The sequence below is a fragment of the Cryptomeria japonica genome, chromosome 11 (genome assembly GCF_030272615.1).
Source record: "Cryptomeria japonica chromosome 11, Sugi_1.0, whole genome shotgun sequence".
NCBI lineage: Eukaryota > Viridiplantae > Streptophyta > Pinopsida > Cupressales > Cupressaceae > Cryptomeria > Cryptomeria japonica.
Window position 1 is genome coordinate 637,491,565 of NC_081415.1, and position 15,156 is coordinate 637,506,720.

The window sequence follows — 15,156 nt, forward strand, 5'->3', positions numbered from 1 at the left end:
TACAGTATATTAGGAAAATACAACTACATAGTAACATATAGAAACATTGTGTTGTGACCTTTACACACATCACCCCATTGAAAATGGGAACTCCCTCTTTTTGCTTAGTAGTCTACTTGTTTGCTTAGGTTTAGTTTGTCTGGTAGTAGTGTTTGATCCCTCAGTGCAAAGTTTACCTTGGAGAATGCGATCAAGTCACCAGTCCGAGTCTAGAAACCATGAGCAAGCTTCAAGATTGTAAATTAAGGGCAATATTGTGAGAAATTTCACAAAATGCAAAAGTTGTCAAAAGTTGTCAAAGTTGTGAACATGCAAAAAAAATGATGCAAAATGTTTTCAAGGCAAATTGTCAAAGTGTGAAAATTTGGAAAATGCAAAGTGTGGAAAATGAAAGAAAATCCAAGGATGTGATACCAAGACAAGGAAAATTCCTTGTCGAGGTCAGATTTTCCAACCTTGATAGGAGAGGAAAATGAAGAAAATTTTGTGAAACATCCTTTGACAGTGTGCAATTTTTAGGGGAAATCCTTGTTTGAGATGGGGAATTCCAAAACTGAGATTCAAAGTCCTTGGTTGAATGGGGAATTCCAAAATTCAAAGATTAAATCCATAATTGAGATAGGGAATTCCATAATTGAGGTTTAAATTTCATGGTTGAATTGTGGAAATTCACAAAATTTATTCAAAATCCTAAGGTGAAATATGGAATTCAAAATTAAAATGCTCAATCCTTAGTTCAAGTGTGGAATTCCAAATTTATAATGTTAAAATCCTTAGTTCAAGTGTGGAAATTCAAAGTTGAATTGCAAAATCCCAAGTTCAAACAAAGAATTCCAAAATTAAAATCAAAATCTAAGGTTGGAGAATGGATTAATCCCTATCAAGATCAAATTTCCCATTGAGTTTCAAGCTCCAAGTCATGAAGACAAAAGAAAAATGCAAAAATCCATGTTTGTGCCTCATTTCCACTTGGAAAAAGTGAAAATCCATGTTTATCCTTCACATTTACTTAGAAATCCACCCCAAAATCCTTCACAAGGTCTAAAATGCTCTAAACATAGTTCTTCACACTCTTGATTTTGCACTCACTTATCCATGCTAAGGATGAATTTGCACTTGGAAATTCCTTGATTCCATGTTGATAGCACCCTGTAATGTCCCCTTCTCAGTGAGAAGTAAGCAATGGTCCATTAGCCTATTTATGAGACCCATAGGCTGATTGGAATGGAGAATTAGGATTTCCTATTTTTGTGGAGTTCTGCACGAGCCATTTGAGGATTGTCCGGTGGGAATTCTACATTTCTATTCATGGATTCTTTTTGGGTTTTTCGAGAACTTCGCAGTGGTATGACATGCAATCCATTTAGGGGAGTTTGCAGAACTTACTATTTTTAGTAAGTTGGTGGCAGCTATTAGGGTTTTGAGATTATTTTGAATTCTCTGAGCTTCCTCTCACAGTTCGAAAATCAGGCTATTTGGAGTTGTTTTCGGGACTTACTGTTTTTAGTAAGTGCCATTTCAAGCAGTTCTATTTTTAGCAGGGCAGTTCAGAACTCAGTTCAATCCAGCTATTGGTCCAGCACTTCAATCCTTAGTCTAGTTGGTATTGATCAATTTTTAGCTTGCTGAATAATTTATTAAATATTAACATTGCATTCTAAAGTTAATATTTAATTATTTGGATGACTTTGGAAAGTTAATATTTAATGGTTATTTGGACGACCTTAGAGATATAAAGCATATTTTATTTAAATGATTTTTATTGCTCTCCTAAGTTGGGCGCCTTAATGAAATAATGCTTAAGTCATCAAGTGTGGAACTTGCAAAATGGGCGAACTTGTCTAGATGGTACGAACTTCTCCTTGGGTGCCCATGTGGTGAAATGAAATGGAAATGCAACGCCATTTTGAAATGAGATGAAATGTAATTTGATTTGGGCTCATTTGGGAGCAGTTGAATTTGAATTTGGTGGAGCAAATGTTATAAATAAGAGCCTTGGACTCTCATTTTGGGCATCCTAAGAATTTACACCGTTATGCTGTCGGAATGGTTAGTGACTAAACTTCGAAGTTGGAAGAGCTTCCTAGTTGCTTCAGTTTCGTACTTGAGACACAGTACCTAGCTGGATAGCTGTTTTTGGAGTGTTTGATTCAGTTTTCGGTGTGAGTTTTGGAGTTTTCTTGTTGCTGTTGTGATTTATGGTGTTGCTGGTGCATTTTGGCTAGAAGTGAGTTTTATTCGTAGCTGCCTGTGTGTGGAGAGTAGTGTTCAACGGGGATGCGCCCCCCCCCCTCCCCTTGTTGGTCGCGTCTTGGAGACGAGGATGTCTCCAGGACGAGGGGACGGGGGTGCAACGTCCCCCACCATCCCGCCACCGCCACCAAAGCATCGTCGGAGACGTGGAGACGTCCTCAAGTCTCCTTGGGAGATGTTTGCACGTCTCTCAAGGGACGAGGAGATGCCCAGATGTCTCCCGTCACCCCACATGAATGGAAAGTTTTAAAATTAAAAAAAAATTAAAAGGTGACATTTTGGGGGGCTGGGGGTAACCCTAATTAGACGTGGGCCCCACCCTTTCCCCCAAAACAACACAAAACCATGTTTTTTGTTGATTCACTCATTTTGAAAGACTGATTTTTTTTCCAGCAAGCTGAAAAGGAGGAAAAACTTGTAGAAGACTTATTGAAGGGGTGAGAAAAGTGATTGCAAGTGTGATAGGAGTGAGAAGAAGCAAGAAGAAGAGGAGGAAGAAGATTCTACTACATTTTGGAGAGATTTTTCAAGCACAAGGTAGAGTTTTTCTTGTTTTTTTGTTGTATTTTGTGATTTTCAATGTCGGTTTTGGTTCTTTGTTTGTTTAGCTTTAAATTTGTTTTTTTTTCCTGATCATCTCAAAATGAGATTTGATGTTGAATCTTGAGGGCAAAATGATTCATTTGCCCTCAAGATTCAACATCAAATTTAATTATTTTTATTTTTATTTTTGAATTAAAAAAATCATAAATTGTAGATTTTATTTTCAAAATTTACAATTTACAATTTATGATTTTTTTAATTTAAAAATAAAAATAAAAAATAAGAAAATTTGATGTTGAATCTTGAGGGAAAAATGATGAATCATTCGTCATTTTTCCCTCAAGATTCAACATCAAATCTCATTTTGAGATGAATTGGAAAATATATTTATTTGTTAAACTAGGCTGATTTTATTTTTATTTTTATTTTGTGAAATGCAATGTCAATTTTACAATGAGCTCCCAAGGCATGAGTGAAGATGAGATGGAAATCCATTCTCATAGTGAGAATGATTCAAAAATTGAACCTGAAAAATGAGGGGGGTGACCATGGGGCTGATCCTAGAGCCCAATCTAGTTCTATGGCAAGTGCACCAACTAGTACAGGTTGCCCTTCAGAGTTGTTGGCACCATATGCTAGGGGTCCTTTTGATCCTAAGTCTCCTCTCAAGGCACAAGGCACATCACATTCAGGTGGGGGAACAAGGAAGTGGAAGTGCAACATTTGTGACACTGAATGGTTTGGTAGCATTAGTAGGGTGAATGCACACTTTCTTTTTTGGACAGGAAAAGTTGTGAGACATTGTAAGTTTTTGGAGGAAGCTAAAAATATAAAGCACAGAATTGAGTTTAACAGGCTTTGGGGGATTCCAGATGACACAAATATTTCAATGCCTACAACTTTGTTTGCTAGGGCAGCCCTTCAGCACAACCAGAATCTGCCGCATACTTCTCATGCTTTGTAGACGGGAGGAATGATGTTTGGATCTCCATCCATTTCCACTTCTAGTGCCACCAAGGCAAGGAAACGTAGGTTGCAGACACCACAAAGTAACCCCATTGCTAATATGTTTAATGTGCATCTAAGATATGAGATAGATGAATCCATTGGCAAATTCTTCTTTGCCAATGGCATTCCATTTCATGTTACACGGTCTCCTTATTATAGGGAGATGATGGCTATGGTGGCGAAGGGAGGACCATCTTATGTGCCACCAGGGGAGACAAAAATGAGGACCTCGATCTTGGATAAATGCTATTCCAAGATCAATATTTTGATGGAGAAGATGAAGGCATGTTGGGTGGCATCACGGTGCAGCATAGTTATGGATGGGTAGACAAACATTAGCCATCGCCCACTCATCAACATCATGGTCACATGTGCAGAGGGCCCATACTTCCTTAGAGCAATTGATTGTACAGGGCATCGTAAAGATGTTGATTTCCATTTTTAGGTCCACAAGGAGGCTATTGAGGAGGTTGGGCCACAAAATGTGGTTCAAGTAGTGACGGATGCAACCCATGTGTGTAAAGCAGCAAGGAGACTCATTGAGGCCGCCTATAGACACATTTGGTGCAACCCATGTTGTGTGCATGCCATGAACAATGCACTCAAGGACATGGGGAAGATTGATTGGATTAGAGGGCTGGTCACCAATGCAGGAGATGTGCAAATGTTTATCTGCAACCACCACACTTCACATGCACTCTTCAGGACCTCCGCGAAGGAGTTCTTGAAACCAGTTGACACCAGATACGCATCCTATTTCATTCTCTTGGAGAGAATGATTGAGTTGCAAGAGGCATTGCAACTCATGGTTATGACTAATGAGTGGAATAGGTGGGCTGAGGCCAAGACAGAGCAAGGGAGAAGGGTGAAGGAGATAGTGAAGAGTGATGTGTTTTGGACTGATGCAAAATACATTGTCTTCGTCATTTCTCCAGTATTCCAGGTGATCAGATATGGGGATGGGGATGCACCTAACCTTTGAGAGGTGTATGAGTGCATTGACTCTATGCTTGAAAAGATGAGGGCTTTTACCCAACCTTTCAATTGTTCTTCAAGTCCCTTAGTAAATAGGACCACTAACCTCTTCTCTGAGATACTACTAACCATAACTGAAAGACTTTGAAACTTAGTTATGAAAGTGTCCAAAGAACCCTGTTGTTTGAGTTGTGCAAGCTCTCTAAACTTCACCTTTGGATCCTTGGTATCAAATCTTTCTCTCAACTTGTTGGTGAATTCAGCATAGGTATGGATCAAGTTATGACCAAGGGTGACCAACCCATGGTACCATCATTCATGAGCAGCTCCATCTAAGTGCAAGGTGGTGAACTTGATGGCCTCTTCTTCGGGTATAGGTCTCAAGGACAAGTAATTGTCCAACTTCTACACCCAAGCTCTAGTCGTGCTCTTACTGCTGACATCGAAGTGTGCTAGAGTAACCTTCCCAAGAGCTTGATGATAGTCTCTTGGAGTGGAATATCGATTGTCATTCCTCCTTCCTCGCTTCATTTTCTGATTCATGAACTGATCCAAGGTGAGGATATCTCGGATCTCTGTAGGGAGAGAAGCATACTCCATATAGTTGTTCCTTATCTCATCAGCTGTAGGTATCTCAATTTCAGCTTGTGGTGCTTCTTTAGGTAGGAAGACAGGTTGCACAGGTCTTGGAACTGAACCTCCATTATTGCTCCCATTATTACTCCCATTTTCGTTTCCTCCAAGAGCATTAGAAGTGCTAGCTTTCGGTCCATTGTTGGGTTGATTAGGGGTCCCAACAACATTCTGATTAAGTTTGGCCAGCAACTGAGACATCATATCCATCATGGCATTGAATTGCCTCTCATCCTTTTTGTCAAGTGCCTCATTCTGTTCTGCAATTTTCTCTGCCATTGAATCTACTGAATCTGCAGAATCCAATTCCTTCCCTCTGTTTCTCAATACCTCCAAAAATGTATCTTCCTCTGGCACTGTTGGAATTTGAAACTGTTGTCTTCTTTATTCTCTGTTGTAGTAATGGACGTCTCTGTCACTCATGGAGAACTCTGATCACTCTGAATTCACAGGCTGGCAGGAAAACCAGCTCTGATACCACTGTAATAATCCCCTTAATTTTTTTTTTGTTTTTTCAATAAGAATTACAAAGAAACACCACAACCCGTTAAGGTTAGAGAAATAATCCAAACAACTGAAAGTAACCCTCCACTTTCTGATCACCAAGAGCCCAACCTGGGAAGGTGAGAGCATACAGTACTGAGGGGATCGTTAGCACCATAAACCAAACTGAAATTACAATGCACGGGCGGCAAGCCAGCCCCTTCTTCTTATTCAGCAGGATAGAAACTAAAGTTCTTGGCGATAAACCAGCCAAGGAAAATAACAAGAAACTAAAACTCAATCACTCTACCGCGTATTTCAACGGGAGGACATTACATAAAGCTATCACTCTACCGCATATTTCAGCAAGAGGACAATACATAAAACTATCACTCTACCACTTATTCAGTGGGAGGACTGAGTTACAAATACTAGAAAAGACGGCAAGCCTGCCTCGTCCACTTGCTCAGCGGGTAAGCTTACAGTCCAGAATTGGTTGATAGTACTACTATTCAACCTTACAAGATATAGGAAAGAAAGAATAGAAGAGGAATGCTGACCACAAAAGATATTACCACCAAACCAACTCAACCCCAACTTCCTAAAATCTGACATAAATAACAAGAAGCTGGAAATGCATTACCAACAGCACATAATCACACTAAAATGCTTCCAACTCTCTCCAAACTCACTCAACACACCCCAAAACTCACCCAAACTGACACTAAGAACCAAGCGACTAAGAACAAACTGAAATAGAGCTTCTAAACATCCCAAAATACTAAGAACGCATCCCAATGCACTCCCACAAACCCACGCCTAAGGTGGAAAATACGATTTGCAATATAAATTCAAAGACTCCAAATTAAAGGCTGCAAACTTACCAAACACATCGCCTACAGCATAGAAGTTGTTCGAGCCAATACCCAAAATGATAGGTCGCACAAGCAAGGAGGTAGGATCAAAACTTCACTTGAGAACACAGGAACCAGCAACACTGAAAATTACAGCAGCAAACCAACTATCTCAAACCCACACACGCAAACCACAAGAACACCACGAAATCCACACAAAATAGCCTCAGCTAGGAGTGATGTCTCACACTCGAAACTACAATGGAAAAGTCTAGGAGGTTTTCACCCTCAAAGAAGTCTGGAATCAATCCGATAGCATAACATTATATTTTCTCTGGATAACCAAATGAGGAGCCAAACACCTGTAATGAAATTCAACTCCTCTAAATTCCCCCTCAAATTTGCATTTCATTTCCCCCATGGTGGACCCAAGAATGGCGCCACATCCAAGTCAAAAAAACGCCTAGGAAGAAGACCACGATTTTTGGGCATGGAAATATACTTTGTCAAATAAAATAAAGTCCCCTCATTCACTTAGCCGTCCCTCTTCAACACAAAATAATTCGCCTAGGCAGACTTAGGAAGAAAATCATATTATGCACAATTCCCAATTTCATTAATCAGTAATAAAATAATTAAATATTAAACCTTAGGAAGGAAATAATATTTAATTGAATAATTTATAACTCCAATACTGATTATCAACAAAATCCAGGATAAAACTAAGCAATGAAAACCACAGAACTACGTTGGATCAGGACCATATCCAAGACTGTGAAAAATAGAAATGCCCAAATTGCCACTTGATAAAAATAGTAAGTCATGAAATACTGCTCCAAAAATCATGATCTTCTCATCCAGAGAAAGAGCTTGGAAAGCTCAGTAAGACTGCACCATCCCAACAACCAAACCCTAACTTACTAAAAATAGTAAGTTCACATTTCACCAAAGAGTCAACTACATGTTATGCCACACTCGAGTCCATGGAAAACCTAGAAGGAAAACACAAGCAGGACTGAAGAATTCCCTCTTGACTAGCCCTGACAAGCTCGAGCAGAACTCCACAAAAGATGGAAACCCTAATTCTCCTTTCCACATAGCCTATGGGTCTCCGGAAAAGGCCAATGGACCACTTAATGCATCATCACAAAGAAGGGGACATTACATAACTCTTATACTGTTATACTATCATACATCTTTTCAAAGCTAGTTTTTCAAGTGCTATATGTATATGTATAACTATATCAGCACCACCACCCCGCCGCCGTCCCTCCACCATCCCCAAACTTAGGCCCTTGGTCCCCCCGTCCCCCCATCCCCGCATCATTCTAGGTATCGGCTCTATCCATCCATACTCCCTGGACGATAAGGTTCACCAATTTGCAGATTGGGATTTGGAGATTCTGATTTTTAGTTGCAAATCGAAATTTACTGTTGGGTTGTACCATTTGGGAGGTGCCTTGGTCTGCATGCATCACATTTGAAGCTTACAAGTTGCAAGTTTGAGGTTTGGGATTGGTCGCCTATGTTATAAATGTCATTTGATTTTGATTTGGTGTGATTTCGTGTTGATTTGAGTGAGTTGTGAGCTTTTTGGTGTTGTTAGGTGTAGCTGGTTCTGCGTGTTATTGATTTTCAGATTCAGAACAGCAGTAGTGATTTTATGTTGTGTGATTTTTGACAGTGGTTTGCTTGAGATCAACATTAAGCTTCTTATCTAATCTCATATCTCTATTTTGTAAGATTGTTTCAGTAGTACTGATCAATCATTCTTGTTGCATCTTATTAGTAATTCCCACTATGCAAGTGGAAGAGGATGGCTTGGCCGCCTTCTATGTTTGTAATCAGGAAATGATGTAAGTCCTCCCGCTGAAATACTGCAGTAGAGTTGATTTGTTGTAATAAGTCCTCCCATTGAAATACTACAGTTGAGTTGATTTTGTTGTGTTAAGTCCTCCCGCTGAAATACTGTGGTAGAGTTGATTTTGTTGTGTTAAGTCCTCCCGCTGAAATACTACAGTTGAGTTGATTTTGTTTGTAATAAGTCCTCCCGCTGAAATACTGCGGTAGAGTTGATTTGTTTTGTGTGTTGGTATTTCTCCTTGGCTGGTTTATCGCCAAGTCTTCTGGTTTTCTATCCCGCTGAAAAGTGGAAGGGGTTGGCTTGCCACCCATATTGTAATCAATTTCAGTTTTCAAGCTCCTAACGATCCCCTCAGCATCGTATGCTCTCACCCTCTAGGTGATCAGAAAGTGGAGGGTAACTGTTATCACAAAAGCTTGTGTTCTTGCTGAGCTATCAACTCGGTAACCTCGTGAAACATGGAAACAACCCCGAAGTGTGGGACCTTGCGCAAGGGGGTTGAATCTCCGAAGAAGGTCGGCTTCCTTCTCAATCCAAGTGAAGGTATTGAACCAACTCAACACTTCAAAACTTGTTCCTAAGCCTATCCTAACAACTTGCAGAGGTAAAGGGAAGAGAGAAATTGCTTAAAATAAAAGGAGGTGATGCACCAAGAAGAGATTGTTCCTCTCCCTACCCGAAACGACACAAAGAATCAATTGAAATACCCAAGAGATGCACAAACTTCAAATGTATGAGTGACTCCAATGCATGTATGGAGGTTAGAATTTGTTGAATGCGAAGAGGGGAGAAGGTTTCCCACAAGTCACACTCAGAAATAAGTTAACACAACATATATGAAAGAAGAGCCACAAAATATACACCTATGATGAAGGTAAGGAAACATACACAGCATACATAAGTTTGAAGGAAGGCAAGAATGGAGATTTCAATTCATTATAAGGCCAATGGTCAAACTTGCAGTTGCATAAATGCAAGATAAATACAAGAGAAGTGAAAGAGCATAGAATAGCTCAAGCCAGCAGGGAGAGAACCCTTTACAATGAGGCTTAACAGCCTTTATATAGAAAATTGGTTACAAGAGTGATCATGATCCCTGTGTGTGGAGGGAAATGTCAGTCTGGGAGTGCAAGGAAGTGCATGTACCTGACATTGTGTACATGCAAGCAACCTGGCCATACCATGAAAAAAGCAACCCTAAGAAGGGTGGATTGACTGACCTTCCAAAGTCAGAGCATGCAGACATGACATAAGTTACCACAACAAGCATGGGCCTGTACCTCTCTTGATGGAAATCTTGCCAAAAACATTAAATGCACCCTTGTGGCTCCACAAAAGAAGGTGCACAAGTCACAAAAGTCATCGGAGCATTTAAAGCTTTGAGTGTTGATCACGCCATCTGTAAGTATTGCCAGCTGGAAAGAGGAAAAGAAGGGAAGGCAAAGAGAAGGAACTTCTTCCAGGCAAGACAACACTTCTCACCTCATAATCTTCTGCTTTTCTCCTTGATCAATTGGGGCAGCGCTGGTCCATGGATCATATTTCTGATCGGTTCTTACTGATGAGCCAAGGGTGTCATAAAATGACAACAGTTACTTTCAGCAGTATTGTGATTATCTTTCCTAACCTTAACGGGTGCATTGTAGTGTTTGATGTGTTTTAAAAATCAAAAAAAAATTAAGGGGAATATTACACACCCTTAAATCTAGGACTGCCTTTCTCTAGCACTCACTAGTCTTGGATCACCCTCAAAACTCAAGTGTCCATGGATGGATGAAAAATGCACTCATTGTGTCCATGACTACATGCTAAACCTGTCAGGGTAGGGTCAAGGCTTGTAGGCTGGCCGACTTGATCAAGGATGAGGAAAATTTAAGTTTTAAAAAGCAAAAAACAAAAGATATAAGCTGGCCCACTTTATATGAATTAATTCAAATTTGAAAAAGAATAAACTTCTTGCCTAGGTCGGCCTTATTGATAAAATGAAACTCCTAAACGTGGAGTGTATATATATGATGAAACAAGAGCTCCATTTCTTCATCATTCAACAACTCAATGCACATGCAAGCGAATCGAGCAGACCTAGTAGAGTTAATTTTTTAGCAGACCTAAGGAGCAATTTTTATCAGGTTTCAAGGCAATTTCCTGAAAGATTTGAAGTGATTCTTGTCAAGATAAATCAGAATTGCAAGGCGAATTTCTGGAACCAGACCTAAGGAAGGCGAATTTTCCAGCAAAGAAACTGATTTATACCCTGATTTAGCAAATTCCATCATTTCCAGACCTGCAACCGGTACCAAAGACATTTTCAAGTTAATTTCTAGGTGGCTGGAAGTGTAATCGGAACTTCTTAAGGTTCAAATTTTCTGAAATTTTGTGCAAGAGGTAAGAAACATGATTTTTCGACAAGGATGTGAAGGATTTTATCTCCTTCGAGATGAAATATTATTAATGATGTTATGAAAATCTGAATATGCATTGCAATACTTCATTGGAGATTGATTTTTCATGTGAATTCTTTTAAGATCATTCAAGAGAGTTAGGCACGCAAGTTTATAGTTTTAGAATTGTCACTTCCTTATCATATTTCTCTTGCATTTCGTTTCTAAATTCCAAGTTAAACCTAGGGATCTATTCATAGTTGTAAGAAAAGTTCCTTTCTATTTTCAGGGGTAGATGTCGGGTACCAAGACTGGAGGAGTGTCAAGGCAAGCTCAAATGCCTTCTCAATGTACATTGTCTGAATCCTACAAGGAGGCACTCATAAGAGGTTATCACAAGAATCTAAGGAGTTGGTGAAGAGGTATAATTCATGGTTTATTCAGTTTCCAAACTTCACATACATTAGAGTGCAAGGATTTTCATCTTCCCCCTACAGACTTCCAAGGTTCCCAACCAACAAGATGATATTGCTAGAGGTTACAAGCAAAGTTGCATGGACACGGATACGGTATTGGATACCTAAGTCACCAGGTTCGAATTCGAATTCGAAGTTCGACAGCTTTGAAATTCGAATGAAGTTTGATGCGGAAAAAATTCGAAATGTATAAAATTCGAATTAAATTCGCCATATGTAATTTTTAAATTTTTTTAATAAATATATGTAATATATCTATAAAATTGCGTAAATAGTTTAACATTATAAATTTATAAATAAACATTATAAAGTATGAACTATCAATTAACCTAAAAAAATATTAAATAAACAACATTATTAAATAATAAACCTAAAAAAATATTAAATAAACAACATTATAAACATTATAAATAAATAATAAACCTAAAAAAATATTAAATAAACAACAATATTAAATAAATAATAATAAATTTATAATAAACATTATTAAATTGTTTATAAAAATATTAAACCTAAAAAAAATTTAAAAAATATAAAAATATATAATATAAAATTACAAACTATTAATATAAAATTATAAATTTTTAAACTATATAAACATTATAAACATTATAAAATTATAAATAAATAAAGAAATAATAAACTTAAAAAAAATGGCGTCGCGGACTGGTTGTGGCATCGCCTATTGGTGGCGGCCGGGCGGACTGGGAGACTCCCGTGGGCGTGACTGGTGCGATTCTCGTGGGCATTGGCAACTCGCGTGGGCGTGACTGCAACTCCTGCGGCCGCTGTATTTATAAAATCCGCGACGAAACCCTAAAACGCAAGCCAAAAAAAACTTTATCGCAAACCCTAAACTTTAATTCGAATTTAATCGAATTTTTGCATATTTTTTCAAGTTCGCTGAATTTCGAACTTCAAGGTTCAAATTCGGCCGAACCTGGTGACTTAGTTGGATACAGATACAGACATTTTTTAAGACCCCCAATATGGATACGGCTGGATACGTCATTCATAAAAAAGCAATATAGACACATAATTGCTACATAAATAATGATAAGTTGATTTAACAATTTACAATATGCAAAAAAAGTAGAGTTGCATTGGAAGATAACCAAAAAAATGGGTCACTCAAATAGAAAAACATTTCATTTATCTTTCTAATTGGGTGTAGGCTTTGTTTATACCAATTTTTTTTTTTATTAAATGCATGAATGAAGTTTTAAAAAACTGAATTTAGGAAGATTTCCGTCAATTTTTTAAAAAATCAAACACATAGTATCTAGCATGATTGGAAATAAAGGTTTTTTGGGCACATGTGGGTACATTATTCAATGTGTATCCGGGCTGTATCGGATACCTATTTGTTTCGGATACAGGAACGGATACGAGGATACGCGTTCCTAGGGAAGGGCAAACGAATTTCCAGCTACTCTGGTTACAAGACAATTGTCCACGTATGACAAGATCCAAAAGAACAAGTGCAAGATTCCAATCACCCTTAAAAATTCAATTGTAAGGTGTCCTTCACATCAAGCAGCCGAGGGATCTCAAGATGAGTTGCAGTTTTACTCTCTTGTGACCTATGCATCAAGAGCAAACTTTGATCCTTATCGCAAGATTCAAAGAGCATTTGGAAGGAAATGCAGGCACAAGGTACACCTTGAGGATTATTGGGCCAATGCTATGGATGACTTTGAAATTAGAAAAACTGAGTGAGGATGATTAGAATTTACCAGTTGTTCCTTATCCCTGATCAAGTTGAAGATGATGGGAATTTGTCATGTCCCGTCCCTAATAACTCTACATTGTATTCAAATCAGTTATGTGTTATGAATCAGCCCACCGTTTATTCTTGTGCAACAAATAAAATAATAATATTTTATGTTTATTATTGATAAAATGGTTAATCTTTACACAGTGGATAAAGTAATAATAATCCATTATGTCAATCACTGGTGAAACGATTAATCTTAATTTTCTAACTTAACAAACAGCTAGCGGTATATGGCCAAAGGATATGACTTGTTGATGTGCGGTTGACAAGAGATGCCCTTTCTTGTGGACACATCTCTTCACAACAAAGAGACACAGCACTTGACAGGTTTAAGAAGGGCCAAGGAGACACATGGGAAAAGGGGAGACAAAGAACAACAAGGAGAAATCACAGAAGGTCAAAATGTGGGGTTGGACATGGGCAGGTGTGACCCTTGTTTGCAGCTAAAGGCAGAATGTGAGGTTGGACATGGGCATACTTGGAGACTTGCAACTTTGACACCTCTTGATTGGCCTCTATTAAGGTCAGAAAATTTATTGTAAAGCATCCCTATGCTTGCTGTTTGTAACTGCTTATTTTATTTGCTGTTCTTGCATAATGAGAGCGATTGTTGAGTAAATTTCTTGATGTATTAATGGTAGATATGTGATGCAACTTGTTTCAAAGTGTTATGTGAAGAGCATATATTCCACACTATCAAACATAGAACCAAATATCAAATCAAAACAGTAGTACATAAATTGTTTGTCAAAATGCCTCACTCTTGGCTTTTGAGGAAAAAGTGAAAATTTTGATATATAATTTCAGGCACGGGTATTTATACTGAATGAGTTAAGATTGGCCAATAAAATTGGTGTGCAGGCTTGTCTACTCAGTAAGCAGCTGGACAAAGGAAATTACTAGGACCAATTAGATCTACATAAGGGCATTCAATGGCTCTACTTGAAAGCATTTGTAAGGAGAAAAAATTGACTGTTAAAAGAAGATGTGAAGATATACCTGCCCAGAAAGATAAAGAAGACATGTCCTCTGATGACATAGGAATAGTCAGGATTCCAAAAAGCAAGTCTGAAATCATTGACTTAACAGTTGATTGGAGAAGCTAGATGCCTTAGATTTGATTAGTATAATTATTATCTACTTTGATAGTTGTCCACTTGCTGTGGGATTTTCATGCTAGATTTTGAGATGCATTTTGATAGTCTAGGCTTACAATTTTCTGCCCTCCCCTTGAATGTAGTATCTAGAACAATTTTGGTGGCATTCACCAATGTGAAAGGTAAACGGATGCCAACATAAAACCTTTAAGAAGAATACAAATGCAGTTTTATATTAAAAACTTCAAGTCTCTGAAGTTAATTTGCTAAATAAATTAACAATGCATTAAGAACATGTCTCCAAAGGTAAAGCACATATACTCGGAATCCATAAACATTACCTGTTTTCCCCGCATATGCCCTATTTCCAGATGGGTACATGGAGAAAAACAGAGCACTCATAAGAACCATATTTATCCAACAAATATCATTACAACTACAATACTAAATTTCCAAAGAGAGAAGACTTCTGGAATTGTGAAAAGTCCACATACCACATTTCTTAGGCCATGCTTGATCCTGGTTTTAAAGCATACCACAGAACATATTATTTATTCTTCATTAGTAATATAAATTTCAGAGAAATATTAAAATACACTTACTGTAACTTAAATGCTCTTCATCCCATGTGATGAAGTTGTCTTTTAACATACCTCAAGAAAACAACCTGCAGCCCCTGCAGCAATCAAATCCCGTATGGTCCTTTGAACATTAAGAGCATTACCTCCACCAGTATCTGCATATTATCAGATAACAATGCTAAGAAACATTAGACAAAGAAAGAAGAAGAATAAGTCACATGATTTTCATTC

At 38.1% G+C, this 15,156-nt stretch overlaps 1 protein-coding gene across 2 annotated transcripts in view; it reads right to left on the bottom strand.

Moving 5' to 3' along the window:
• The window catches only part of LOC131063173 (carboxyvinyl-carboxyphosphonate phosphorylmutase, chloroplastic), a 116,037-nt gene that overhangs the window by 63,931 nt on the left and 36,950 nt on the right, over positions 1-15,156 (bottom strand). For both annotated transcript variants that reach the window (XM_057996959.2, XM_057996958.2), the window contains 3 exons: positions 14,998-15,080; positions 14,839-14,863; positions 14,686-14,705 (listed from right to left, as the gene is read on the bottom strand). In XM_057996959.2, coding sequence (XP_057852942.1) covers positions 14,686-14,705; positions 14,839-14,863; positions 14,998-15,080 — 128 coding nt within the window. The remainder of the gene's footprint in view (positions 1-14,685; positions 14,706-14,838; positions 14,864-14,997; positions 15,081-15,156) is intronic.